This window comes from Vanessa tameamea, chromosome 17, assembly GCF_037043105.1.
Source record: "Vanessa tameamea isolate UH-Manoa-2023 chromosome 17, ilVanTame1 primary haplotype, whole genome shotgun sequence".
Taxonomy (NCBI): Eukaryota; Metazoa; Arthropoda; class Insecta; order Lepidoptera; family Nymphalidae; genus Vanessa; species Vanessa tameamea.
In genome coordinates this window covers 9,277,269-9,304,026 of record NC_087325.1, presented here as the reverse complement: position 1 = coordinate 9,304,026, position 26,758 = coordinate 9,277,269, and the positions used below count along the sequence as shown (strand labels likewise).

The 26,758-nt window shown below is 31.6% G+C and overlaps 3 protein-coding genes across 4 annotated transcripts; 1 reads left to right on the top strand and 2 right to left on the bottom strand.

The window, feature by feature from the left end:
• Positions 1-1,157: 1,157 nt before the first annotated feature.
• LOC113400225 (serine/threonine-protein phosphatase 2A catalytic subunit beta isoform) lies at positions 1,158-20,808 on the bottom strand. The gene is made up of 8 exons (XM_026639716.2): positions 20,663-20,808; positions 20,426-20,536; positions 10,279-10,488; positions 6,452-6,756; positions 4,222-4,407; positions 3,905-3,958; positions 3,404-3,483; positions 1,158-3,015 (listed from the first exon to the last, which is right to left on the bottom strand). Exons 2-7 carry the CDS (start codon positions 20,525-20,527, stop codon positions 3,411-3,413), a joined length of 930 nt encoding a protein of 309 aa, XP_026495501.1. The 5' UTR covers positions 20,528-20,536; positions 20,663-20,808; the 3' UTR covers positions 1,158-3,015; positions 3,404-3,410.
• Positions 20,809-22,260: 1,452 nt separating this feature from the next.
• Positions 22,261-24,351, top strand: LOC113400224 (small ribosomal subunit protein RACK1). 2 transcript variants are annotated; one of them, XM_026639714.2, is made up of 5 exons: positions 22,262-22,485; positions 22,768-22,976; positions 23,463-23,669; positions 23,760-24,011; positions 24,095-24,351. In XM_026639714.2, exons 1-5 carry the CDS (start codon positions 22,377-22,379, stop codon positions 24,275-24,277), a joined length of 960 nt encoding a protein of 319 aa, XP_026495499.1. In that variant the 5' UTR covers positions 22,262-22,376; the 3' UTR covers positions 24,278-24,351. The 2 variants fall into 2 exon arrangements, 1 of the variants encoding a protein (XP_026495499.1); XR_003369047.2 differs by lacking the exon at positions 24,095-24,351 and having other exon boundaries at positions 22,261-22,485; positions 22,768-23,145; positions 23,760-23,932.
• LOC113400493 (diphosphomevalonate decarboxylase) lies at positions 24,173-26,418 on the bottom strand. The gene has a single exon (XM_064217409.1). The coding sequence runs from the start codon at positions 26,278-26,280 to the stop codon at positions 25,129-25,131; it is 1,152 nt and encodes a 383-aa protein (XP_064073479.1). The 5' UTR covers positions 26,281-26,418; the 3' UTR covers positions 24,173-25,128.
• Positions 26,419-26,758: the final 340 nt, after the last annotated feature.

Here is a 26,758-nt window from a genome sequence, read left to right as displayed (position 1 = left end):
TCTATAGCAATTTTTAATTGATAGTATAAGATGAGACACATATTAGTTGACATTTGCAAACATCCAACCTCAAGTAACTTTTGAGTGCAACGAATTACGCAAAAAGGTTAATAATTATTGCGCTTGTACGTAGTCTTAGTAAAGAAGGGAAACTAAATCGGTGAATAAAAGATTTTCATATAATTAATTTTATTTATTATCTAATTCCTATCAACGGGCATAGTACAGAGTTGTAAGAATAAACTGCTTTTATTTTTGTTTTCACTTTCATTATTGCCTACTTTCTCGATTTTAACTTCGGATATAACCATATAATGTAATGTATATTAATATATCTGACGCAATTTATATTTGCTATCAAGATAATCTCTCGCACGACACTCGCTCCGTATAAAAGTTCTTATACTCGCCTGTATTATTCTCGAATGTTGCATTATATCTATGCGGATTGCCAGGAAAGCCTTAATTAAATAAACGAGCTTCAATTGTGTGAAATAACGAAAGTATAAAATCAACCTTATGTCTTGTACCATTAAGTTCAAATTTTTATTTTATTTCACACAAAGGGAGCTCGAGTACATACATTTTTTTGTGGTTTTTAGGATTTATTTGTTAACCTAACTTACATACTTAATACTTAACGAAACGTGTGGCTTCCGATGTCATTGGTGGGTAATTCTTTGTATTAATAGTACACACGCGTTCAGTAAAATCGTAGTGCTGATTTGGAAATGTAATCATCTCATGCTCTGCAAGCTTGGGGCTTTAAACATCGCCCAAATCTTAATCATACATGGAATTATATTTGTCTGTTCCTATTTTAATTATTTGAATTAAAAATGCGCCTAAATTTAACTAAGTATTAAATTTCAGCAAGTCATGTGATAATTCAGCCAATATTAAAAAAAGTTTTTTTTTTTTTTTTTCAAAATATCAGTAAAATGTCTAGATCTTTCGAATAGCATTACAGATATTTATACAAGATTGTAAATTTAATTATCTACAAAGTATTTCTTTGTTTGTGTAATTGAATACATTGAAGAAGTGAAACAAATTCATGCTTATTAAATAATAACAATTTATGTAATGCCTTGATCTTTAGGTATATACATGTCTACCTAAAACAATTAAAGTGAAAAAATAATAAAAAGAAACTATTAAAGCTCCACGCTTGTGAAACACTTTATTCCATGTTATACAGGTACTGTGGCACAAGAACAGGAGAATTTCGATAAATCAACCCCGAAATGCACATCTCAAAACATTTTATGACAGAGCGGACGCACAGAGCATTCTTAACGCGTCTTATAGGATTCTAATACTTTTTTATGTGACTTAGTCATGCGTATATATTATAAATTTGTGTAAATATTTTCTACCGTTCTGTCATAAAACTAAATGCTTACTATTGTTCCACACAAGATACATAGCAACGAGTACGCCCGTCAGTGTGTATGTTGTGCTATATTTTATTTGCTCATGGAAAGCAAGTCCAAGTAAGTAAAAACAGAATAATTAGTTTAAAAATTACGTTTTAAAACAATAAAATGGAACTTTATAGATGTTATCTACGAAAATAAAAAAAATCTTTCACTAGGCAATTTTTTTATGTAATATATAAAAAAAAGAAATTATACGAGGGTCACCCCAAGACGGCTACACTCGATTTGTTCGATCACCAAAGTTCTTATGGTGGTATGTCCATTCATCGTTCCCGCCAATCGATGGTGACTTTCTGTTGAAATAAAACTACCGTATAGCAAATGTACGCTGTTTAATGAGGTCTAAGTGTCTTTGATACATCGTAAGTTACATACAACAGTGAACCGGTCGCGCCGTCCGGCCGCGCATAATGAACATACCAGCATAAATAGCGCGGGCGAGACCATCGGACAAGCTCGCAGCTCACCGATGTCGAACGTTATGTCCGTTGCAATAAGGTTCGAAATCGGTTAGCTGAGAATTTGTGCGATGTCGAAGGGGCAAGAACCTAAAATTGCGGTGAATTATAATTCATTCGCGCCCGGCGCCCGCCGTCACTTTTAAAAACATCACATAATAATTTTAATTTTGTATATATAATGCACGCCACAGCCCACGTTCCCGCCATTTAACCGCTCGACATTAGAGTAGGGTCCTTAAAATGATTTATATAGTAAACTAGACTACTATACAAAAAGATAATATTAAGCGCACTGTAAACGCTACATGTTTATTTTTACATACACCGACACTCTAAAGTACATCGTAATGAACAGATAAGATTCTCATGAACGAGATATTTACTCAACAAATTTGGATTTACAAACCAAATACATAAATATCTATTTGTTTTATTATTATTGTGCTCTTAACAAAATTCTATACAACATCCAAACTTCACATGGCATTAGGTTAAATTATCGAGAAACATTCAATGACGTATACCAGAAACATTTCATACAATCGACCATGCTGTAGGTTTCGACATAACCTAAAACGTCTGCCATTTCAATACTGAAACGACATTTTGAACGGAATAAAAACACTGATTACATTCAATCTCCTGACTCAGTCGATCTATCAGTCGGCGGCGACCACAAAACGAATAGATTATGTCAAGAACACAAAACCCACAGCACGAGCGATACGATTATGCGTCAGTTTCCAAAATCATGCCTGCAATATGATGCGTTTGCGCAACGTCAGCAATAGCAACGATTCGAAATCAATGTGCATCGTTCGCGTGTCGAGCTCGACTACGGCCACACGCACAATTGCATAGTCACGTTGGAAAAGAACACACGCATACGCGCTCGCGGGTCGGCTCGCGGGTCGGCTCGCGGGTCGGCTCGGGGGATCAGATCGCGGCGAGCCAGTGCGCGACGCGCAGCAGGCTGCGGCGGGCGGCGCGGACGGCGCGCGACGGGCGGCGGGCGGGGGGCGGGGCCGGGCCCGGGCGGCGGGGGGCGGGGGCGGCGCGCGGCGCGGCCGGCCGCCGGCGCGCTCGACGCTCCTGCTCCGGGGGCGCCAGCGCTGCGGATTGCGTACCAACTCAATTATACTATGTGTCGAGATATCGAGATCGAGTACCGTTTTGATGTTTGAAATTAAATTAGATAGGAGAATGTGACTATGCATACATAAATATAAAATCATAATTTAAGCTAAAAAAGGAAGTAGGTATCTATGTCATGAATGCTTATATGCAACCTAATTTTATATACATTAACAGTCCTAAAATGCAACGTAGGTAGTAGATAAAAATAAATTTATGTCATTATTTAAATATTAATTTTATTGATCACAATACAAACAGGATTTTTAAGTATGTTGAAATATTGTCCAATGATTGACATAATTCTACAAAGATAGCATCGTAAGTCCGATGTAAAAATATTAAATAATGTGATGTGATACTTACGTGCAGCCTACATGAAGTAATCCGGCGTCCGTCGCGTCACGTGCGGTTCACCGCGCCGTGGAGCCGGGTCGAACTGCAGGCTGACGGACAAACATATGTTAAGCTTGTTGCTACGTACATATATAGTATACAATCATTAAAGGCAAAATCATAAACTTTCAATATCCACAGTATGAGGACTTCATAGTCCATATTGATTTGTTTAAACAAATACAATATGTCATCACTTTGCGCTATTAATCATTTGATAGGAGGAGGAAAAGTCAAAGTTTACATAAAACAAAACAAAACTGTTTATACAAAAACTACAACAGTTAAAACATTATAAATATAAAGAAAAAATAATTATCTATCTCCAAAATTCGTACAGAATAAATTTTCGTAATTATTTTGTATGATTTTATTCATAATTATTCGACAAAAATACTTAATTAGACAATTAGGGCCGACTTAGAGTGAAGGTGAGTATATGATAATTAAATATGTGTTGAATATACTTACAATGAGTACTTAAGCGCATCATCCAATTCCATTATGGCGGCTTGGTTACCACATCTGTAAAAATAATTAATTATTTTATTGCACAACACATATTTATACTCTAAATTTATATTCTAAAATAAATTTACTAAAATATATATTAACAATATAATAAGCATTTGGCCATATCAAAATCAAAATATTCTTTATTTATTCAAGCACTTTTGAACCTTAATGTTACAGTGAATTAAAAGTAGAGCTACTGATTTATTTTTAAAAGTGAAGTTCCTTAATTTGTAGTGTTATGCTCGTACGCTTGTTAAGACGTTAATGTTCACCTGTAGCAGTAGTTGGGCGCTGAGAATATGGTGACGACGTTGCGGTCGTGGCACCAGTTGTAGCCCTCCATGACCAGCTGGTGCGCGCGCGACACGAGCGTCAGGCCGTTGCTGTGGTTGAACGTCTCCGATATGTCCTGACCGAACGTGTAGCCGGCACCGCGGGGCGATATACCCCATCCGCCTCTGTACGAGTTATTAAAAATTTTATAAAATTCATAGTAACTACTTATCGAGTACATATTTGAAAATTATACTTATACATGTATAACCCAGTCTTATTAAAATATCGCTTTAATATTGGATGGGTTCTTTATCGAAGATTTGTCATTTATTTTATGTGATTGCTACATCTTTTTTTCACCTAACAATATAATTAATTACTTGATTCTATATATCCTCGAGTCCAATAAAATTATAATGCAAATGTTCATCTATCTGGCTTGAGTGGATATTATGAACACCATGTTCGACCATGTGATATAAAATACACTGGAAATGTAATACTTTTAAGATATATTATGGTTTAAAAAATTGTAAGACTAAGACATACTAAATATTTAAAAATATATATTAATTTTGTTTCTCTGATTATTGTCAGACTTGGTTCTTTAGTATTATTATATATACTTTGATATTGTCAGTGAAAAAATATAAATTCTTGGTTTAGAATATAACAAACGTTTTAATCTTCTGTTTATTAAATATGTAATACAAATAAATCCCGTAGGCAGTGGACATAATATACAGATTTATTAGATAAACTAAGTCGAAAATTCTGTTTGTTGCAAACTTTCTAATACCCACTGCTAATCCAATATTAACAACAATATACTTTCATCGCGTATCGATCGATTGGATTAAAACTTTGAGATTAAGCCATCGTGTACATACATATTATGTATAGAAAATAGCGGATGTCTAGCGCCTCCGCAAATTATCGCTCGCTCGATAATTAGCCACGAGTCTGCCATTAGATGCCCTTGTCATAATATTAGAAATGAATCATTACCCTCTCCAAAGATAATAACTAATCTGCCTCGATTTTATATGAATTTCAATATATTCTCAAATATCAATGTGTTGAATAATGATAACCAACTAAAAATCTATAAACATAAATTGCTTGTGAGATTCTGGATAAACTAGGTCACTTTTTCCATTATTCATTCATAATTAAATAATATTAAATATTACAAAAAAATATATTAATGGTGGCAAATTTTCCAATTAAATCAGAACAAAACAAGGCCTTGGCAGATTTCATTTGAGGATCTAACTAAACTTAATATACAATATTAATATAAAATTACAAATAGCTATCACACCTCAAGAAAAGAAAGTTACCTAGCATATGCCCAAGCGAGGAACATATACTGTTTTACTTTTAAACATAAATCATGACTGTCTGACACATTATAGCAAAGAGATACCAGCATTGTGCCATCGAATCGCAATTCCGATTAAATAAGTTAATGTATTGAGATAAAACTTATCAAGTATATTTTTAATGTAGCATTTTTGGGGACATTTTAGTTTAACTACTTCATATTGACCTTTGAAATATACGTTTCGTATTATTCGTGTACTAATTAAGTTTATAAGATTTTACTTTCGTATTGATCTCTGTAACAGTGACCTAGATATATTTACTTTATTAAATTTCAATAGCTCATGGTCAATATTGTTTTGTCTTCGTTTTATCGCGAGTCGATTACAAAGAACAATGCCTCTATAGTCGTGTAAGCAATTTAACGGAATTTATATGATGATAACCCAAGTGCAATAGACATTCATTACAGGAGTTCTTTAAAACTCTAAATAAATAATCATCCGTGGGAGACTTAGGAATTATGATTTATTTATTCATATATTATTTATAAGTCGATCTCTTAAAATATATACTAAAATAATTACGTACTATATTTTGCTGACATTTTAAAAGACGGATATACGTACATAGATAATCATTAAGATGTAACTGTAAAAACTTGTTGATAAATACGAACGAGAACAAAAAACTTAAGAGGTCAGAGAAGACAAAACGCAAGTTTTATTGTTTTAATCAATTAAGAGTTCGTCTCTGAAATACAAATATCCTGGGTATGTATTACGTGTTTCTTTAAAGTATCCACCAAACCACACTAAGGCTGAAAATTTTTCATCATGGAAGAATACCCCTCGTATTCTTCCAACAGTGGAACTATTAGAGTTAGCAAGGCAATCCTACCTGTCATCGGGATCACTCCAGAGCAGGTCGCACATGGGCCCCTCGTGCGGCACCTCCTGCACGCGGTCCAGGGCGCGGATGTGATCCAGCGTGTCTATGGACGGGCTGAGGCCGCCGTGCAGGCAGAATATCTGCCCGTCGACCAACGCGGTGAGGGGCAGGAAGTCGAACAGGTCCGTGAAGTGCTTCCACACGGACGCGTTGCCGTATTTACGGAGGCATTCGTCGTAGAAGCCGTAGACTTGGGTGATTTGACGTGATTCGTGATTACCGCGGAGGATTGTTATTCTCTCACGATATCTAACCTGGAATTGTATTGTACTGTAATTAGTGGTCAATTCTTTATGTCGCTATGAATACAATCCATTGCAATAGAATACGAACAAGAGATTCGTTACGGTTAAAACTATGAAATAATTATTTTTTAAGTGTTCCGTAAGAATACATTCGAAACTGGACCGTCATGTTTGATCATGGAATTTAAAAACATCTAAATTATGTGTGATTCGTGTTTCAATAATTACTGGATCGAGACATCACGCTTACAATCAAAATTCACCTTTCATTCTTTCTGAATTACATGACTGAATAACGAATTTTAATTCTTTAATGAATATTAATAAAAAAAATGTAAATACAATTAGTGTATACAATGTATATCTTACGTCTTAAACACGTTTTAAGATCGTAAAATTTTATTTTAGTACTAAAATTCTTAATCGTGTCATATGTTCATAATAACGAGGCAGTGACAAAGTTATTAGCGACGCCAAGAATTAGCACTAGCAACACACGTACGACCTTGAACACCAACTCATTCAAAATCAAAAATTAAAACGGATGTACTGACTATCTCAATCTCTGAATGCAATACACAAAGGATCATTGAACCGTGATTGAATTTAAAAATAGAATTCATATAGAATTCTTTTTTTTAATTACCTACCGAAAAAAAAAAAACAAAACATTCGTTTGAGTATAGAAAATATCAATTACAAATAGACCTGATAATAATTTGTTCGTCGGAAATTGTTTTTGGAATCATAAATTTCCATAGACAAATAGTGAAATTAATAGTATTATAAATTTACTTCCAATTAATTAAATATAAATAAACATTAGTGGCCTCATAATCTATATTATTTCTTATCGATTCAGATTAATAATATAGTGACAGCACTTCGGCACAATTTTGTAAATTCTAAAATTAACATTAACAAAAAAAAAAACATTAATGTAAATAACTAACATATGTTATGTTCACGAAGAATATGAATTAGAAATAATATTATTCGTGATTCAGTTCATTTGTGAAAGTCAACTCGTTGATAATCTGCGTGATAAATGTAATACAAACAGTGACCCGACTTTATCAGAGATACCACCTGATAAAGCGAGCTTGCTCTCACGTAGTCTATGTAATATTAGAAACAATGAAATTGTTTATAATACATTTCTCAAAAGATCTTTTCATTTATTTCAAACAAACTAACCACCAGTTTCTGAAATGTTTTCGTTTTGTTTTAAGCTGAACGCTCATTGGTTGCCTATTACGTCATAGGATAGGCCAACCAATGACAGATCGGAGTGAAATCAAATTAGTTAATACTTTGTTGGACGTTTCAGAAATTGGAGGTAAGTGTTTGATATAAACAACGTATCCAATACTGTGCTCAAACACAGTAGACAGCTCAAGTGGAATATGTTCTATTGATACTTTCAGCCCTTAGTATTGTATAATACTCGTTACCTTTTTATTTAGTTTAAAAGTGAATAATATTTGGGCACGATTAAAGTAACTACCGAAAGTCGAATTGCAGTGGTACGTTTATTTACGTGACATTTAAGGGAATCTTTTCTAGCGATAAAAACTGAAATCAAATTCAAAGAAAACTTAAATCCAGGTGGTATGCAATAATGTGTCGTATATAATTCAATTCAAATGTACACATTTTCCAAGAAAAACTTCGAAGATTATCACGCAACGTCATGACTCATTATTGATATATCTAATTTTTATAATTAATTCAATACGAATCAATGAAAGAGAATGGGAAATCTTAAGAAAACTGCTTCGCAGATAGAGAACTGTCGTACAATATTCTAGATTAATGTTCTAGTTGATTAAATTAATAATAATATTTCAAATCTGCCGCCTGTCAAGTCTGGAATCGAACCTACTAACTACTCAGCCAGTTAAATCGGCTATTGTATGAAATGTGATAAATTTCATCACATTAAAGTAGAGAAAAAAAAAAAAAAAACCACTTCTGAATCGAATGTAATAAAAACTCAAACATATAATAATGCAATCATTAATTTTCCTCGTAAACTGTGATGCCAAAAAAAGTCACAATAATACATACATATATACATACTACATTCTACGAATTTAGAAATAAACACCGGGAAACAAAACTCAAAGACGTGCCAAAATATAAATTTATATCTAAAAATGAGACCCAAATAGTTGGATGTCTCACCTTCCAAATATGAAATTAAAAAAAAAAAAAAACTTTTTCATAATCTATATCGGTCTAGCGAGTAGTTCCCGCTATCTTATGCACTTGCTTTTATGACATACAAGAATAATTTATCAATAATACTATAATTAAAACTACTAATACTATCGCAATAAGCATAATATATATTTAACCTTTGTCAAGTACAAAGTAAACTGTTTTTTTTTTCTCATACATATTCGTTAATTGAAAACGAACAAAAAACGTTCTCACTCACAACACATCTAACGATCTGGGCATTATTGGACCAAGTGAAATAAACAGAACGCTTAAAATCGGGTCGACTTCTAAGAAATACGTATTAAATTGTATAGTTCAGCGGAATTTCATTTGATTTGAATCTTTGCTAAACAATTTACCGCTTTAAATAAAATCGATATAAAAAAAACCGCTCCGAAATCGTTGTACGTTTTCTTTACTGCGATTCTCCCCTTAGTCGATTATATAACGTTATATCATTGAATGCAATAACACGAATAGCATCTGATGTTCGCATACATATTATACAAAGGATTCAGTTGGATTGAACGCGACAGGATCTAAACAAGTAGTGAAACTATTTATATTTATTTATGTTAATAAAATAGTAACTTTGTTTTGTTGTTAATAGATGGCGTTAGTAGTTCTTTAATTCGCGCTATAATTGTCTAAAGTATATAATATAATATTATTTTAAGTATCTTCATTCAAAATAAAAAATGAGTCTCCCGGATCAATAGTTCGTCTTGCGTCGTCTAACAGAGCCCGTCCAATATCGTGCGGAGTACGGTTTTTTTTAAACCCAGTTAAGTATCGTAGGCTCAACGATGTAGCCGTAACTAAGTTTATAAACGAACGGTTATATGAAATATAGCAATGACCTTTAGTTCGAATGACAGCTACGTGTTAACTGACGAACATACTCGTAATAATAATCGCATAAACTTTATAACATAAACATAATATACAAGTTGAAAAAATGATAATCGTTTAAAATTTTAAACTTTAACAAATTCCCTACCATTCGTCCGATGACAATTGATACCGTTTGATTACTGGATTAATATAAAAAACACAACGCGAACAAATTAATCAATATTATTACTGCAAATGCATGCGGACCAAAGCGGTGGGGTCACAAGTAAAAATTATATAGCTACCCGCAATGGCTCTCCACGGATAAATAAAGGTTATAGAACGTTTATATTGAAGGATAAACATACAAAGAAAAATATTGTTGCGTTTGGCTAGAAACATTCTTGGAACTTACATAGAACAACTAACCAAAGTTTTATCACAATCGGCTGTATAAATATTGAATGTTACCTTAAGTGCAACAAGCAATGTGACCGTCTCCACGCTGTAGTAACCGCGGTCCACATAGTCGCCCATGAACAGGTAGTTGGTGTCGGGCGAGCGGCCTCCGATGCGGAACAGCTCCATCAGGTCGTGGAACTGACCGTGGACGTCGCCGCAAACGGTGACCGGACATTTCACTTCTTGCACGTTGGACTCTTTAGTTAGAATCTCCTTTGCCTGTAAAGGTAAATTCATTTTCACAATACTTATTTACGTGACTTTATATTTCAGCACATCGAACATTTATTAATTACAAGTTTCTACCCGCGGTTTTACCCGCGTATAGGGGTCCAGGTGCAAGTTACATATTTCCAGTTTAAAAAATAACCTATGTGCTACTTCAGACTAACCTCGGTAAAGATGTATCGATCAACCAATACATTTTATCATATGTAACTTTTAAGCAAGCAAGTTAAGGTATACAAAGGCGTTCTTTGCTGAGAAAACTATCTCCAGGTACCGGAGACCTTTGGGCTTAGAGTTACAAGTACTAGCAGCGGTTTGGAACAAGCACACTAACAAACTATTGACTAATAAATATAATATAGTTAAATACGTACTAGCTATTATGTATGTAAGTGATAAAATAAAATTTAATAATTATCGCATATTATATTTATTTTTGCTTTTAGTTAACTATACTCTATTTCAACCATAAGAGGAGAAAAGCCAAATAAACAACATTTGACAGCAAATTGACACGATATCATTGGTCGAGAGCTTGATTAATCTATGATATTCACTATGGATTTGCGAAAAAATGGCGTTTTGAACTTCGACGAAACTATTAACCGCGATCTCAAATCTTAGGTTTATAGACAGCCGTATATTGAAATGAATTACAATTTAATAAATATCATGAAGAGTAAATAGCTATGTAACACATTTGATTTTTTTGAATAGATTATTTGCATAGTCTAAGCAATCTTTACCAACAGCAAGTATCGTTCACGCTCACCTTGCAACTTGTAACAGTGATAAATGACCTTCACAAAAAATACACTATGCACATTACTTAGACTGGTATATGAAAAAAAAAATAATGACAAATGATTTGCTTCGCTTAATTAGTAATGTTTTCAACTTAAACTTTAGGAAGATATTGAACGAAACCGATTCTTATCAACGATTATTAATTTTCTACTAAATATATATCTATCGCAATCTTATGACATATATATATAAACAAGCCGTGTGAGCAGGTATGGTTCATTGGTTCGAATACGTGAATCTTAATCGAAAATTGCGAGTTCAAAATTGCGAAATTGTATTTACAATTCTCGTTCCCGGCAGTGAAATATAACAACGTAAGGAAAATTGCATATATAAGGTGAAAATCTGCATCTTATTGTCAAATAAATAAATAATCTATTCAATAAGAGAATATAAAAATATTTTTAAAATAGACGACTACTCTTGAACGGATAGTGTATTACAAATAATTTGAAACCGGACTCATTGAAATTCCAAGCATATTTATGTGCAGAGAAGACGAAATACCGTAGCTTAGTTAGTAGTTTCAGCTTAGAATTCAGGATTAAGGATTAGTGATGGGTCCAGCGCAAAATAATCCAGAATAATGATGGACATAAGACGTTATACGTGAAATGTCGGTTAATATCTGTACAAAATTAATATTAATAAATTAAAATAATATTCAATAAAAGATTCGTTTTACTTGCTACTTACGGATCAAACGGCAACGTATAACGGATAGTAGGGTAAATGTATTACAATTATAAATACTATTATTTAAATAAAGAAAATATAAATGTCAGTTAGACCATAATTCATCTATCGACTGCGATAAAATATGTAGGTTTAATTTAATTTTGAAGCTATACACAAAACTGAAGAGAGAACAGTCGGAGCATTATAGCGTTACATAATATATTAAATCATTTTATTGACTGCTATGAAACTAACATGAAACATTATTGAAATGATTGCCATCGACGGATATTAATGTTTATTACGAACATTGATAAGCTAAGAAATAGCTAAAGCGTATGATTAATTTCCCGATTGAACGTCATCAAAACTTAACCGAAGCGTTAGAATAACAAAAAATAATGTATTTTTTAAAATAAAACAATTCCGGTCATATAATCGTAAGCACAGTTACACGACAAATTGTATTCAATCCGGCGGCCAGATGTTAGGGATAGGAAATTGTTTATTATTTCTCCGCAAACAGACACGACTCTCGCATTCAAAAACATCACAAGTATGTACATAAATGATATCACCAAAACATATTACTTAAGCGACTGTCTGACGTTCGCCTGTATTCGCCGAATGCGCACTACTTGATATTTGCCTGCAATACCATGGAACCTTCCAAAATAGCTTAATTCCGTTACGTATCTTCGACCGTTCACAATGGACGCAATCAAATGCAGCGTATTTGATCAGTGCATGTAGTCATCATTCTAAAATGTATTGCAACGAAATGCATTTGTCAAGCTCAATCAGGTGGCCACAGTGACGCAAACATTAAGAACTCTATTGATGTACGTTTCAAAAAAAAAACGAAAACTTGCACGAAACTAGCGAACATTGGCAACTATCGGTGATTACAAGCAGACGCCCACACATTCGTATTCGCATCAATCCGTCCAATATACATAAAAGTATATCCGTTTCTAAAAAGGAAATTTATACCACGACGTAACCTGTTAAAATAATTATAATCTTGTGTTACGTAATAATAGCTCGAGAATAAAGGAATCCATTAAAGATTTCGCTAAAACTGTATAAAAACAATGCTGTCTTCCAAGAGGCTGTTATTTTACAGCGAGAGCTGAAGCACGTACACATGACAAGGCATTTAAACATACAATTCTATTCTAGGTTGACACTACTCTGTACTCTTGCAGATGCTTATTTAATATTAATAACGTTGCACAAGTCATTTAAATAAACTTTGTTTGATTTTAGATTTTTATTAAAATTCAAAGGTATATCAACAACACATGCGATTAAACATAAAATTCTACTCTTTATTCTTGCATACGTATAATTAATATTAATATTACTGCGATTTAAATACATTGTATGGTTGCGCCATTAGAAACATTATTAAAATGCAAAGCTTAAATATATCAACGACGAAATCGCCTTTTCTAGAAACGTCGGCCTTTACTTTGACATAATGCGGTAAAAATGATCGGGGCATTTTTATTCCTATCAAAACCGAAATCAACTCTCTCGTTCGCAATAAGGCAATGTTCGGTACCAGAGCTCGTGTAAGGGCACTAATCAAGATGCAACTGGTTTTGCTTCCAGCTCGCTCATTAAGGTAGTCTTCGTGATATATTTTCCTGAACGACATAAACATTACGCAAGTCTATTAGATAAGATGTGATAAAAAAAATCCCCGATTCCTAGATAATGAATATGGATGATATTGCAAGTATTATTGTTCAATTCATAACAAAAATAAACAACATAAATTAGATAAAAGCGAACAATATAAGAATTAATCTCAAATTTCTTAATCTGTGTTAAGCACGGAAATCAAATCGTTGATAAAAGACGCAACTGAAAACTTGTAAAGATTCGGAGGTTTTTGGTTGGTTTATATTATTATAAAAAAAAAACAATACAAACTGCAAGTAATATAATTTTAGACTCTTCGTGACAAAAAGGTATAAATCTTTCTTTTAGTTTTACAACAACCACAATCAGACGAACAAGGTGACAACTACAATAAAAGGAGAAACGAATTCCATTTAAATATATGACCTCCAGAACTCCTAGTTTATGTTTATATTAATCTGTTATGTTTATGATATAGTTACGTAGATTTCTCGGACGTGAGAAAACAAACACAATGACACAAATATTTCAAAAATATAATACTATATTTTTATTGTAATTCAAAACAAACAGATACTATTTTATGAAAAGATGAATTTGGTTTAATAACACGAGTCACCATAATAAGGGCAATAGCATTGCTATCTCTCTCGGAGCATCGCGCAACATCCTCCCTGATACAGATGCCATAAAATAATAAAAAGCGTAATTTAAAAAATAATTCTTTTTAAAATGTCACGTGTATCTTAAAAATTAATACAATTTAATTTAACATCAAAATTATACAAAAAAATAAGTCGAATTGAACTTTTTCTCGCGTAATTAATAGTTACGAGACTTAAGACGAGAAGTGAAAACGTTATCTTCGACGAAATATCTTGACTAATTAACGTCTTGTTAAATTTATAAAAAACGTTATAAATAATTCTAAAGAACACAAATATTTCAGACTAAATAAGGTTTTAGATTTATTCATTTGAAAGATAACATTATAAAATGTATGTGGTCGTGGAGAATGACCTAGATGTATATTTTCAGGCTGATCCTTAACCTGGGGAGTGCACTCAACGGGGAAGCTCGCTGCCTGTGGGCGGCGAGTGGGGATGAGGAGGGTGCGCGAGGTTTAAAGGATGTATGCAGTGTGATGCCGTTGATTGCAAATATCGACTGGCAATGTTAGTTTTAGCGTTAAATATTGATTTGATTGCAGTCAACAACGCTATCATTCTATGAACAGTTATTATATAAATGTTTGATTTTAGATATTTGTATTAAGAAGTACCTAGTTAAAATGTATTAGTATCAATAACGTTCAGATTCACAATTTTATCGATTTATATATTATATTTGCAAAGAATATCTAAAATGTATTTATATTTAATGAAGGTTATATTTCTACCAAATTAATTGAAAAATAATAAAGTACGATGATTCAAAGCACAACACGTCGTAAACAATCAGTGCATTACATTGAAAAGAAAAGGCTTAACACGCGTACGACCATGAGAATTCGAGTGTTTACGAAACATTAGGAAAACGGAATGCAAATATGGGAAGGCCAGTCAAAAGGCGAGATATTATTAACACTATCTACGTATTATTATTATGCGTAAAGTTGGGAGGCAGATGTCTGGACGGAACACGGGTTTCGGCAAATAATTGGACATCTTATTTGACTTGGGAGAGATATCCCGAGGATGGATATAGGTTAGTTGAAGTCATATTGGAGTTTTTGATATTAAATTTTTTTCATTCAATACTCATCTTAACAAACAGAATTGTTGCATTGTGATATATTGAATTATTGTTATTAAATTACTCCACTTAGTTAGAAAGTAATGATAATAATAGTGTACTTAGTCTCATGTTATGGTATCTTAAAATCTAAGGAGCGATAACAATTGTATTGCTTAGAAAATTGTGTTACAGCGTGCGTGTATCTACGAGCCGAGATGGCCCAGTGGTTAGAACGCGTGCCTCCTAACCGATGTTTACGGGTTAAAACCCAGGCAAGCACCACTGAATTTTCATGTGGTAAATTTGTGTTTACAATTCATCTCGTGCTCGACAGTGAAGGAAAACATCGAGAGGAAACCTGCATGTGTCTCCTCAAACGGAGAGGAGGCCTTAGCCCAGCAGTGGGAAATTTACGGGCTGTTAATGTTATGTGTTTGTACGTGTATTTGTTTGTGTATTATTAATACCATTATTTAAAATAATTACATATAATAAAAAAAAATATTTCTTTATCATAAGTTTCAATATCAAAACCACCTTTTGTACAGCAGTTTTTTTTTTAATATTTTTACTTAATTACCTCGAAAACCTTGAGAGAAAATCCTTGCATAATATTTATTGCATTTGAATGAATACTTTTTTTAAGTTGAAAAATAATGTCCAGTATCATACATTTCGTTTAAAATATGTATAATAGTTGAAATATAACACCAATCAAAGAAACGGCTTCATAGTCAAAACTAAAATAATACAGGTTTAAGTTTTTTCCTTGAGTGTTGAAACATTTGTTAAGGATTTTCGTTTTCGAAAAATTGTTAATACTTTTAAAAAATAAAAACATCTCTTTCTATTTATACCATCGTAAACTCATACATACACAGCAGTTTTATTAGATGCCTTTAGAAAATATTTTGATTGAAGATTATTTTTAGAAATTAAAGGTAAACTCGATCGAATGTGCGCTTTATTTGTAACACGTCAATGGTTCCGGTTTAATAACTTTAATATTTTGCTAAAAGTATCCCGCGGTTTCATCAGATGTAAATTTGGATTATACAATCATACATGCCAGTTTCATACCGTTTGTCTGACGTTTACGTTTACGGTTCTCAACTTAGGGTCGTAGAATAAAATTATATGGCTTCCTCAATAAACTATCTAACAAAATAGTTCTATCTCTCCAACTTTCTATAAGAATACATAAGAAATAAACTATGTAAAAAATGAAATAATAATTCTTGACAACTGTTTAAGTTACATATTGACTATTGTCGTTAAACATTGTGCAGCGATTATGTTAAGCGTAAGTTTATACGAAACTTTCTTTAATTATAAACAACTTTTCAATATATTTTTTTAATTAGTACATATGTAAGTATTTCAATAAATAAGCAACTTAACCATTTTATTAATTAGTTGTATTTCATTCATTATGTTTTTCAATTTAATATTATGTGGGTACTTTTTTTGTTAATTATTGAAAATATACGAACTTTTTTTGTTTTTTTTTTTAATACTATACGACTTACCTATAGACAAGTATTTAATTATTCAACGAGTTGTATAATATATCAAAAATTAACAATAGACAAATTACAAATATAAGGTTCTGTACAAATAATAGTTCATTAAAAAGAAAAAAAAATTACTTGAAAATTATTTACAAAAAAAACCGCAGCGCCTTAAATAGTATATATACTAGTAGTATACAAAATACGTCATCTTGTAAAAAACCTATAATAAAACGGTAATTGATATATATATATATATAATAAAACACGAGGCATTGCGGATGCATAATTATATTTAAAAGTGGACTAAATCGTCGTCAAACCGCACCGATGTCAAGCTAAACGGTTATTAGAATATTGATTTTTGTGACTCGAAATAGTATTACAGGTAATAAAAATAGTAATAACATCATATTTACCTAAAAATTTAATTACAATAAGCATATTATATGGCCGATTTTACTGACTAATACAATAAACTAGCATGCCCCGAAGCTATGTCCGCAAAAAAAAACTCGTACGTCCCTAACCAGGTCCGCTGTTTCTAAACATCGCTTTAAAAATATTACTATGTATACAAACATTCTTAATTTGTTACTTAGACACAAACAAAAGGATGGATTCAAACTAAATTTTATGGGAAGTCGATTATTAGTTAAAATTATTTATGTAATTGGCAGGCATATAACAAAACACCTGAAAGTTGTATGAATAGAAGTAACACACAATTACATAAACAAATAAAATTTGGAGTTATTTTTGGTAATTTAAAATAACTGCCTATATATATATATATTTGCAAGCTACCAATATAATTATTCTTATTTTGTCTATCTGTTTGTCCAAATTATCTTAATTACACATAATAGTTGCAAACATAAAAACAATTGGATGATTATGTTTACCAAGGTATCTAATGTTTATTTCGTCAAAGTATATTGAGTCTATTTAAACTTATAACATACTAAGATTTACTCACATATTTGTTCCATGTATAATACAAATTCAATGCATGTTAACCGTGGGGCACACAAGTTGAACATTGAATGCAAAAATATTTTTACTAATTGCTTAACAGTCTTGCTAAAATTGTTTTGCAGTTTAGTTAAACTTTTTCTCTCTTTCTGTCACAATCGATTTAACATTCAAAAGGATGAGAAGCAGCTTTGTTAAACGAATTACCCCTTACGTAACATTTATAGGTAAAACTGTTTATATATATATTTTCATTATAAATATAAACAGAGCCAGAGGATGATGTAATTACAATTCAATGAATGAAAAAGGTTACAACAATTACTCACAATAAAATCTAACAACGGATAAGTTAATCCAGTGGGTCATATAAACAAATAATCCTACTCCAATTAGCCTTTTATGTATTTTGAAAATATTAGCCAAAATTTACCAATAACATAAATTTTGAAACTTGGATGTTAATAAGAAATTTCTATTCAATATTTTTAAAAAATCCTAATATTTTTTGTATTGTGCGTAATCACTACATTAGTGTTTTAGCAAAATAATTTTTAATGTAATTGCTACCCCCTTCCTGACTCCACAAAAGTAGAATGATGGTCTACATGAAAGAATATTTGAATGACAAAAATATAGAACTAACATTGTTGTTATTTTAGGTAAGAAGCTTCACAGGCATACAGCATATGCAAAACAACTCACCAAAATTAATTAGCAATCATATGAACAATTTAAGAACACAAAGAGCATATGAATAAACATTAATTTTTATTCATAATCTATGTAATCCTTTGATCAAAAAATCTTTGCAGCAAGCTACTTTTGAATACATATTCATTTGGACATAAAGCATATTTATCTTGAAATTATTTCAATATATATAGTTTTACATTTAAAAAGTGTAGTATAACTGGAAAGTACCAAATTATATTTACATATAAAAACAAAAAGAAGAATGAAATAGAATTCCATGTTTATATCTGCAGATAACTAAACTCTATTCTAATAAGATAGAATTGATAAAATTGATAAACAAATATGAATTAGATGCATAAATACAAAACATCTATTGTAATTAGAATGTGCAGAAAAAACTCTTATTAATTTTGTCTTCTCCACAATTTTTATTAAAGATTTTCTATATTATTATAACAGAAAACAAAATAAAAACTTCAGTCATTTTTGTTAAATTTATGTGAAACTGTTACCTAACTATCAAATTCATTATCTTTCATTCAGTATATATTTTAAATCAATCAAGACTTGTTTCTCTGTTTTAATTTTTAATCAAATAACTTTTAGCCAACAATGAGAGACACCAACACAGATATGACAGTCTCAACTGAAGCAAAAGTTTTATATGTTTTAAGAATGACATCATCTTGCAAGTTGACAGATTTGTATACAAGAAATATTAAGTAATTATTATTTTAACTACAAAAAATAACCTCAATAAAAATTTCCTAGATTTACATCAACCTTAATATACAACAAAATGTTATGTAAATAAGATTTGTCCTAGAGAGCAAGGAAATAGTAAAAACACAAATATTTTACCAATATAAGGTGTAATGTAATATATACAAGGTAAAATATTAACAAGATAAAGTTACTACATAACGTAAGCAAGTAATTCTCCTCTAAACAAATTACATTAATTAATTTACAATTTAATCAAATTAAGGAATCATTAAAAGAAAATTATAATTTAAATATAATACCAAGGTCCATGAAAATGGAGTTAATGCAAAATATAGTATTTAATGTTATATTCTATATAAAACTTGGTTCAGTAATGAACAAAAAACAGGGCTCCCTAGTAATTTTGAACTCTTAATATTATAATAGTTAATTGTTTTATTTAATCTTTTATATAGTTTCAGTGTATTTTCTTAAAAGTAAAAAAACATGTAATTTTACAAAAAAACAAGTGCAAAAATTTTATGTTTTTAAATTGTTTCTACTGTACTTTGTATGTATGTGCTACTACTTACAATTCACATAAGACTATTAACATTGTTTTCAATATAAATAATAAAATAAATTAATGTAAATATTAGGCTTATTAGTTAAGATATATCTTTTTCTGTATTTCGAAGCTTGTTGGCAAAATGTTACCATCTAAGTTTAAGTTCATGTAGATCTCAACCATTATACTGGTTAAAATTAAAAACTACAAAATAAAATGAGACAACATAGAAATAATAACTATAACCATCATTTCCGTAACTCGTCTATAAATATCCTATTCAATTAGGCTATTTGACTGACATGAAATAAAAACTGTAGCTACCTGGGTGTGGTGATACAAACAAACACTTTCGGACCTATCAAAAATGTTTGATTATACCATCTCAATAAGAAACCGATTACCTACCTGCTAGTGAATAGTTGGACAAAGTCAGTTTCCATACATTACATACGCGATCTCGTTCTTGCCTATGTATGTACGTGAATCATTCGATATAAGTATAAGTGGATACCAACCTAACTTTTGACTAACCACATAAACAAATGATTCAAGGTACAAATATATAAATTAATTAGTAAATATAAAGTATTATTACCTTATCGCATAACGTTTTCACTTGGTTTTCTGTCAATTGCTTGCATTCATTTAGCTGTTCTATCCATTGATCCAGTTCTTTTAATGACGCCTTGTCCTCCATACTTTGTGTCTGTGAATTAACGCACTAGACGTTAACTTAGTTTTGAGATATTTTTATCTATTAAATGTACACAAAACCATGCGAATTTTGTATTTTACACTGTGCCCAGAAATACTGACTATGGCAGACACTTACAAAATGGCGTAGGTACCACTTGCGTGACGTCAATTTGGTTCAAAAGAACGACGGTGTCCCCCAAGCGGAATACAATGGCATTACAACGTGATGCCAAATATCGATGCATTCACAAACATAGTGTTTTTAATAAAAGTAAATTACATCAAAACTTTATATATTTTTGAAACTTATCGTTAAATAAGCTAAATTTAATTTTCTATACCTAGCCAATATGCTATATCAAGAATATTATCCTCTAAAAAAGAATTAATATTGATGTAACTTAATATGATAGCAACCCAGTTATAATAGTTAGCAACATTTTTATTCAAAATCTTAAAATTGAACGGTTTTGTTTAAAAAATATTGCGTAATAGCTTTCATTGAAGTCTGTTTTAAAAAATACAAACAAATAAGATCATTCAACAAAATAAAATATTATACTATTAATCGATATATTATTATATTATAAACTATGAAATGTAATGGTCAGGAAAGAGAAACTATTATTTTTCTTTACCATTCTTCTCGGCAGTCTGTATTCACAAACAATAAAAATGGTAACAAGTTATTATTTTACTTGTAAATTGACAATTCAAATATTATTTAAGAGGTTGCTTGCATAATTGCGTTTAGATTTATTACATAATATTTTCATGATTGCAAATTTCGGTCAAACCGTCTTTTCTTAAGGAAGACTAATAAACAAACATAGTTCAATAATTAATCATTCAATTAAATTCAATAATCAACATAGTTGAGGACACTACGCGTTGCTTCTGATAATTTATTGTCAGAAAAATCATTTTATCCCAGTGTGGGTTGAATCAAGAACGTAAAGATTTTTATATTATTTTATAAGCTATCAGATTTACCTTATAAGCTATCAATTCGACCAACAAGGACACGATCATCGATCACATTTTTATATTAGAAATATCCAATTATACATAATTATTTTCAAAATTTTAAGATTACAGTGACTTAAATTAATGTTTTTAAATAAAATAATATATCACTGGAAACTATTAAAAAACATTCATTTATTATACTTACGTTTACCGCAGTAAACTGTACAGGTTTCGTCATCTGTTGTGATTGCGATTTATCTATAATAAAATCCATTTAATACAGAACTTGCAGAAAAAGGCTGTAATTTTAATTTGATGTGAGCTTTTCAAAAATTCTAATTTTGGAATAAAATGACATCCCCTTTCTTTAAGATTGATAGATTACTTTCAAGTTTTGATGTATTATGTCATGTGTAAATGTAAAAAATTTCACATTCAGACCTTTTTCTACATTATGAATCACCAACAAAAGATACAAACCCATGATAAAATTTAACCACTAATAATGAACTATATTATCCTATATACTTGTGTGCTTGATCAAACATTATAATTATATTATTTTAAATTGTTTTCAGACTGTATATGTTGCCGGAGATTTATATTTATGGAATTTATATTAGATTTATATTTGAGGAATTTTATACTTATATAAATAAGAATTAAAATTATGTGTAATAGGTACAAATTTTTTAATAAAAATTATTCAGCTTTGAGGTATGTCAAGTCATTCTCAATCATTTTTTATCTGTTCCATTTAGTTATCTTTGTCATTCACTCATTCATTCATATGTTATATCCTTCAACAACGAGTCTATTTCCTTCTTTCATCATCAGCTTGGTGCGTTGCGAAGGGGGTCTTTGATTCTCTTAAATTAAAAATGACTGAGACCTTAAAACTTAGAGGGACTCTTTGTGGTCACAATGGGTGGGTTACCCAAATTGCCACCAATCCTAAATATCCGGACATGATATTGTCATCTTCTCGAGGTAAGGATTTTTAATGTATAATATGTGCGTGCTACTTGTAACCTTAAAATCTTAATCGTCTATCATCCAATAAATAACTTAGGTATTTTGAGAGATTGAAACTTTTTTTTTGTAACTTAAGATTATACTATTGAATGACTATGTATATTTTAACAAATATGATGATATAAACTTTGCCACGCGATACCTGAGCGGCAAGCGGATATGGGGCTGATCAATACTATCAATTTCATTATATGTCATTTCTCTAAACGAAGTCATAGCTTAATTTATTGTTTTCAGACAAAACACTTATTGTATGGAAGTTGACTCGTGACGAAACTAACTACGGTGTACCGCAGAAGCGTCTGTATGGACACTCCCACTTCATTTCTGATGTGGTACTGTCCAGTGACGGCAACTACGCTCTGTCAGGTTCCTGGGACAAAACTCTTCGTCTCTGGGATCTCGCAGCCGGAAAAACTACCAGGCGTTTTGAAGACCATACTAAGGTGTGACAGAACTCTTAATTTGGTAGGATTAGTGCCGATGCGCGGCAGAAGATAATAGTTTTAAGCGCCTTTGCGAGGCAGAAGACAGTGCCTGTGCGAGGTTGAATTGTGTGTATGTGCCTTTGCGAGGCAGAAGACTTAGGTGGATCTTCATGAGACATTGGTTTCAGTAAGTAACTCTGAAACTGATTATGGGTAACATGGTATGAATAGAAATGCACTATCCAAAAGAATATTGTATATTTCATGTGTATTTTGGCTTATACCTGTTTAGTAAATTAATACAATTGTTGTTTAAAAACTGAAAATCATCTAGTTTGTAGCACTTCAATATCATTCATAGTTTTATTTTTTTGCACTTTGATTTTTGTTAAAATCCTTTTTACCATACACACATAGTCTAACCCAAGTTAAAGGAGTATAGTACTAACTTTTTCCTTTTAAAATCTTATGGTAAACTAATTTAATTTTTCTTATGTTGTACAGGATGTCCTGTCTGTGGCATTCTCAGTTGACAACCGCCAGATTGTATCTGGTTCACGTGACAAGACCATCAAGCTGTGGAACACCCTTGCAGAGTGCAAGTATACTATTCAAGATGATGGCCACACTGACTGGGTTTCATGTGTGCGTTTCTCACCGAACCATGCTAACCCTATCATTGTTTCTGCTGGTTGGGACCGTACCGTGAAGGTAAAATGTCATCTTAATTATTTTTATTAAATATATCAGCAATTCTAATAAACAAAAGTGTAAACATTTAAGAACATTTTAAATTTCTAGGTATGGCACTTGACCAACTGCAAGTTGAAGATCAACCACTTGGGTCACTCTGGATATTTGAACACAGTGACTGTATCTCCTGATGGTTCACTCTGTGCATCTGGTGGCAAGGACATGAAAGCTATGCTCTGGGATCTGAATGATGGCAAACACCTTCACACCTTAGACCACAATGACATAATCACAGCACTGTGCTTCTCACCCAACAGATATTGGCTTTGTGCTGCCTTTGGGCCTTCTATTAAGATCTGGGTAAGTTATAAACTTTATTGTTAAAGTTACTTTAGTTATTTTTTTTTACTTTACATATAATTAACCTTTTTTTTTATTTATAGGATCTGGAAAGCAAGGAAATGGTTGAGGAGTTGAAGCCCGAGATTATTAACCAGACACAGACCTCCAAGACGGATCCACCCCAGTGTCTTTCCTTGGCATGGTCTACTGATGGTCAAACCCTCTTCGCTGGCTACTCCGACAACATCATAAGAGTCTGGCAGGTTTCAGTCTCTGCGAGATAAGATGTTAAATAAGAATGGTTTCATTTATTTTTGTCCTCAATTAAAAGTATAAAAATAAATGGAATTGACTGACACTAGTGTTTTAATTATGATCTCCATGTATAGCTACTGATAAGGTACTTTTTAATGCAGAGGTATGTATCTGCAATCTATGTATATTTGACCTTTATTATGTAAATAAACTTTGTGTTATTTTATTAATAAATCTTTATTTCATACTCCATCCTTTAGATATGTTAAGTGGGATCGAGTTAATACAAATTCAACCTACACCTTGATTTAAATATGAATAATACTGATACAATTCAAATTATAATAGTTATTGTCATAACATAAGTCAAAATCCATCACCGATATATAAAAAACAAATCAGATCTAACCCATTCAAGAATACTGGTTCCTAGTACTGGTGTTTTGCAAACTTAAGTATTAAATAATTCATAGATTTTAATCAATTGATGAATATAGATTGAACACTTGGGACAATATTGCCTCTAAATTCTATACAAGAAAATAATACTTGACATCACTTTTATGCAACTTAAAAAACATTATAAATATTTTTTCAGGTTTTATTATTTTAATTAAATTTGAACTACTGTGTAAAATGTATCAAAATCATGTCATTTCAATATTGTTTCTATATATAGAAACAATATATATATTGCATTACAATTTATAATTCATATAGATTAAACTTAGTCTAGGTGAAAAGTAAAATTTGCTACAAATAAAGTATAGTAAATCATAGTTTAACATTCAGATTATATTCTTAATGAAGGCTGTCAAATTTAAAAATGATCTTGATATCTAATAATTTAAAAAAAATTTTGGAGTGGTGGTTCATTGTCTTAAAGTAGATTTCCTTGGGCATTTAAAAGATGAGACTCATCAGTAATAACCTGAGGACCATTACCAAGTTTTGTATAAATTAAGTATTTCAGTAAATTTGGTTCAAGAGGGTTCATTGGAATTTCCTTAACCAAATCTATATGTGTTGTAGGAGCATCTAAACCTTTGATAAAATCATCAGAAGTAGTAGGAAATATATGCTTTATCAAAGAAAGGACTTCGGGAACATCCTTCTCTAAAAGGTACAAACATGCATTTGGCCCTGCATCAAAAGTGTAAGCAACTTTGACTGCTCCACAAATTTCATTATATTTATGTATTACTTCAACTATTTTATGGGAAACATCAGTCATGTAAACACAAGGTGGGTATGAATCAAGGCACACGGCATGAAATTGATTACTGTCTTTCATAGTTATTTCTGCGAATGTGGAGAAATCTTTGTCTTTAATAGCTTCACATATTTGTTTCACTCTTGTAGGTGCACACACTTGAACCCTGTATTTAAGCAGTTCTGATGTTTTCACGGCACAACTCATTCCTTTTACTGAACTTATATGCTTCTTTGTATCGGCTACTACAAGTATTATAACTCTCATTTCTTTCCAATGTGAGGAATCAGCAATTTGAGTCGCTATCGAATCACTTCCGTCGGCTTGAACACCTGCATGCCACCTCACGAATCCACCATACACACTTCTGCAGGCACTGCCAGATCCCACTCGGGCAATTTTGCTGACATCAGTTTTTACTTTATATAATCTTGCTAATGCCGTTACTAAACAAGCATACCCTGCAGCTGAAGACGCTAAACCGGCAGCAGTTGGGAAATTGTTCACGGAGCAAATACGAACATTCCATGATAATAATTCTTCATTTACACTTTGTTGCTCGCGTGCTATTGCTTTTATTGAATTGAGGCAATTTTGTAATCGTTGGTTGGAAAACGAAGTCTGAATCCCATTTAGCCATATTTCATTTTCTAAGATATCTGGACGAGCGCATACAGAAGTTTTAGCGCACATAACATTTGTATCTAAAGTAGCACTAACGGAATCGTTTAACGGTAATATTAACTTCTCATCACGCTTTCCCCAATATTTTATCATTGCTATGTTAACTGGAGCTATAGCTGTAATAATATCACTCATTTTAAGTGAAAAAAAAAACAAAACTTTTCAAATTATAATAATTACCGCGCCACTACCGATAACGCAGACTACGCAGATACCAAAAAGTTTGACTGCAATGGACAAAAATGTAATTCTACTGTACTTCCGAAATCGGATTCTGAATCCGAATGTTGGCAGTTTGAATAGGACTGACAATGTCAATTGAATGACACATAGTGCTGCCATTAACTAAAAAAAATTTTTCGCTTCAGTTATGTGAAAAACACAAACTTGTCGAAATATAAATCAGTAATTTAGAGAAAATGTAGTTTTGCTTTAGATAAAATTAACCCCGGTGCTGTGATAGTTAAATACTTATTGTTAGATACTTATTGTGTGATGTGTTAAACTTTATAATAGATTAAGTTTTATGGCTGAATGAAATTCACATAAACTAACATTAAAAAAACATACATTTATATTGTATATAATTATCGATATTATATATTTTTACACA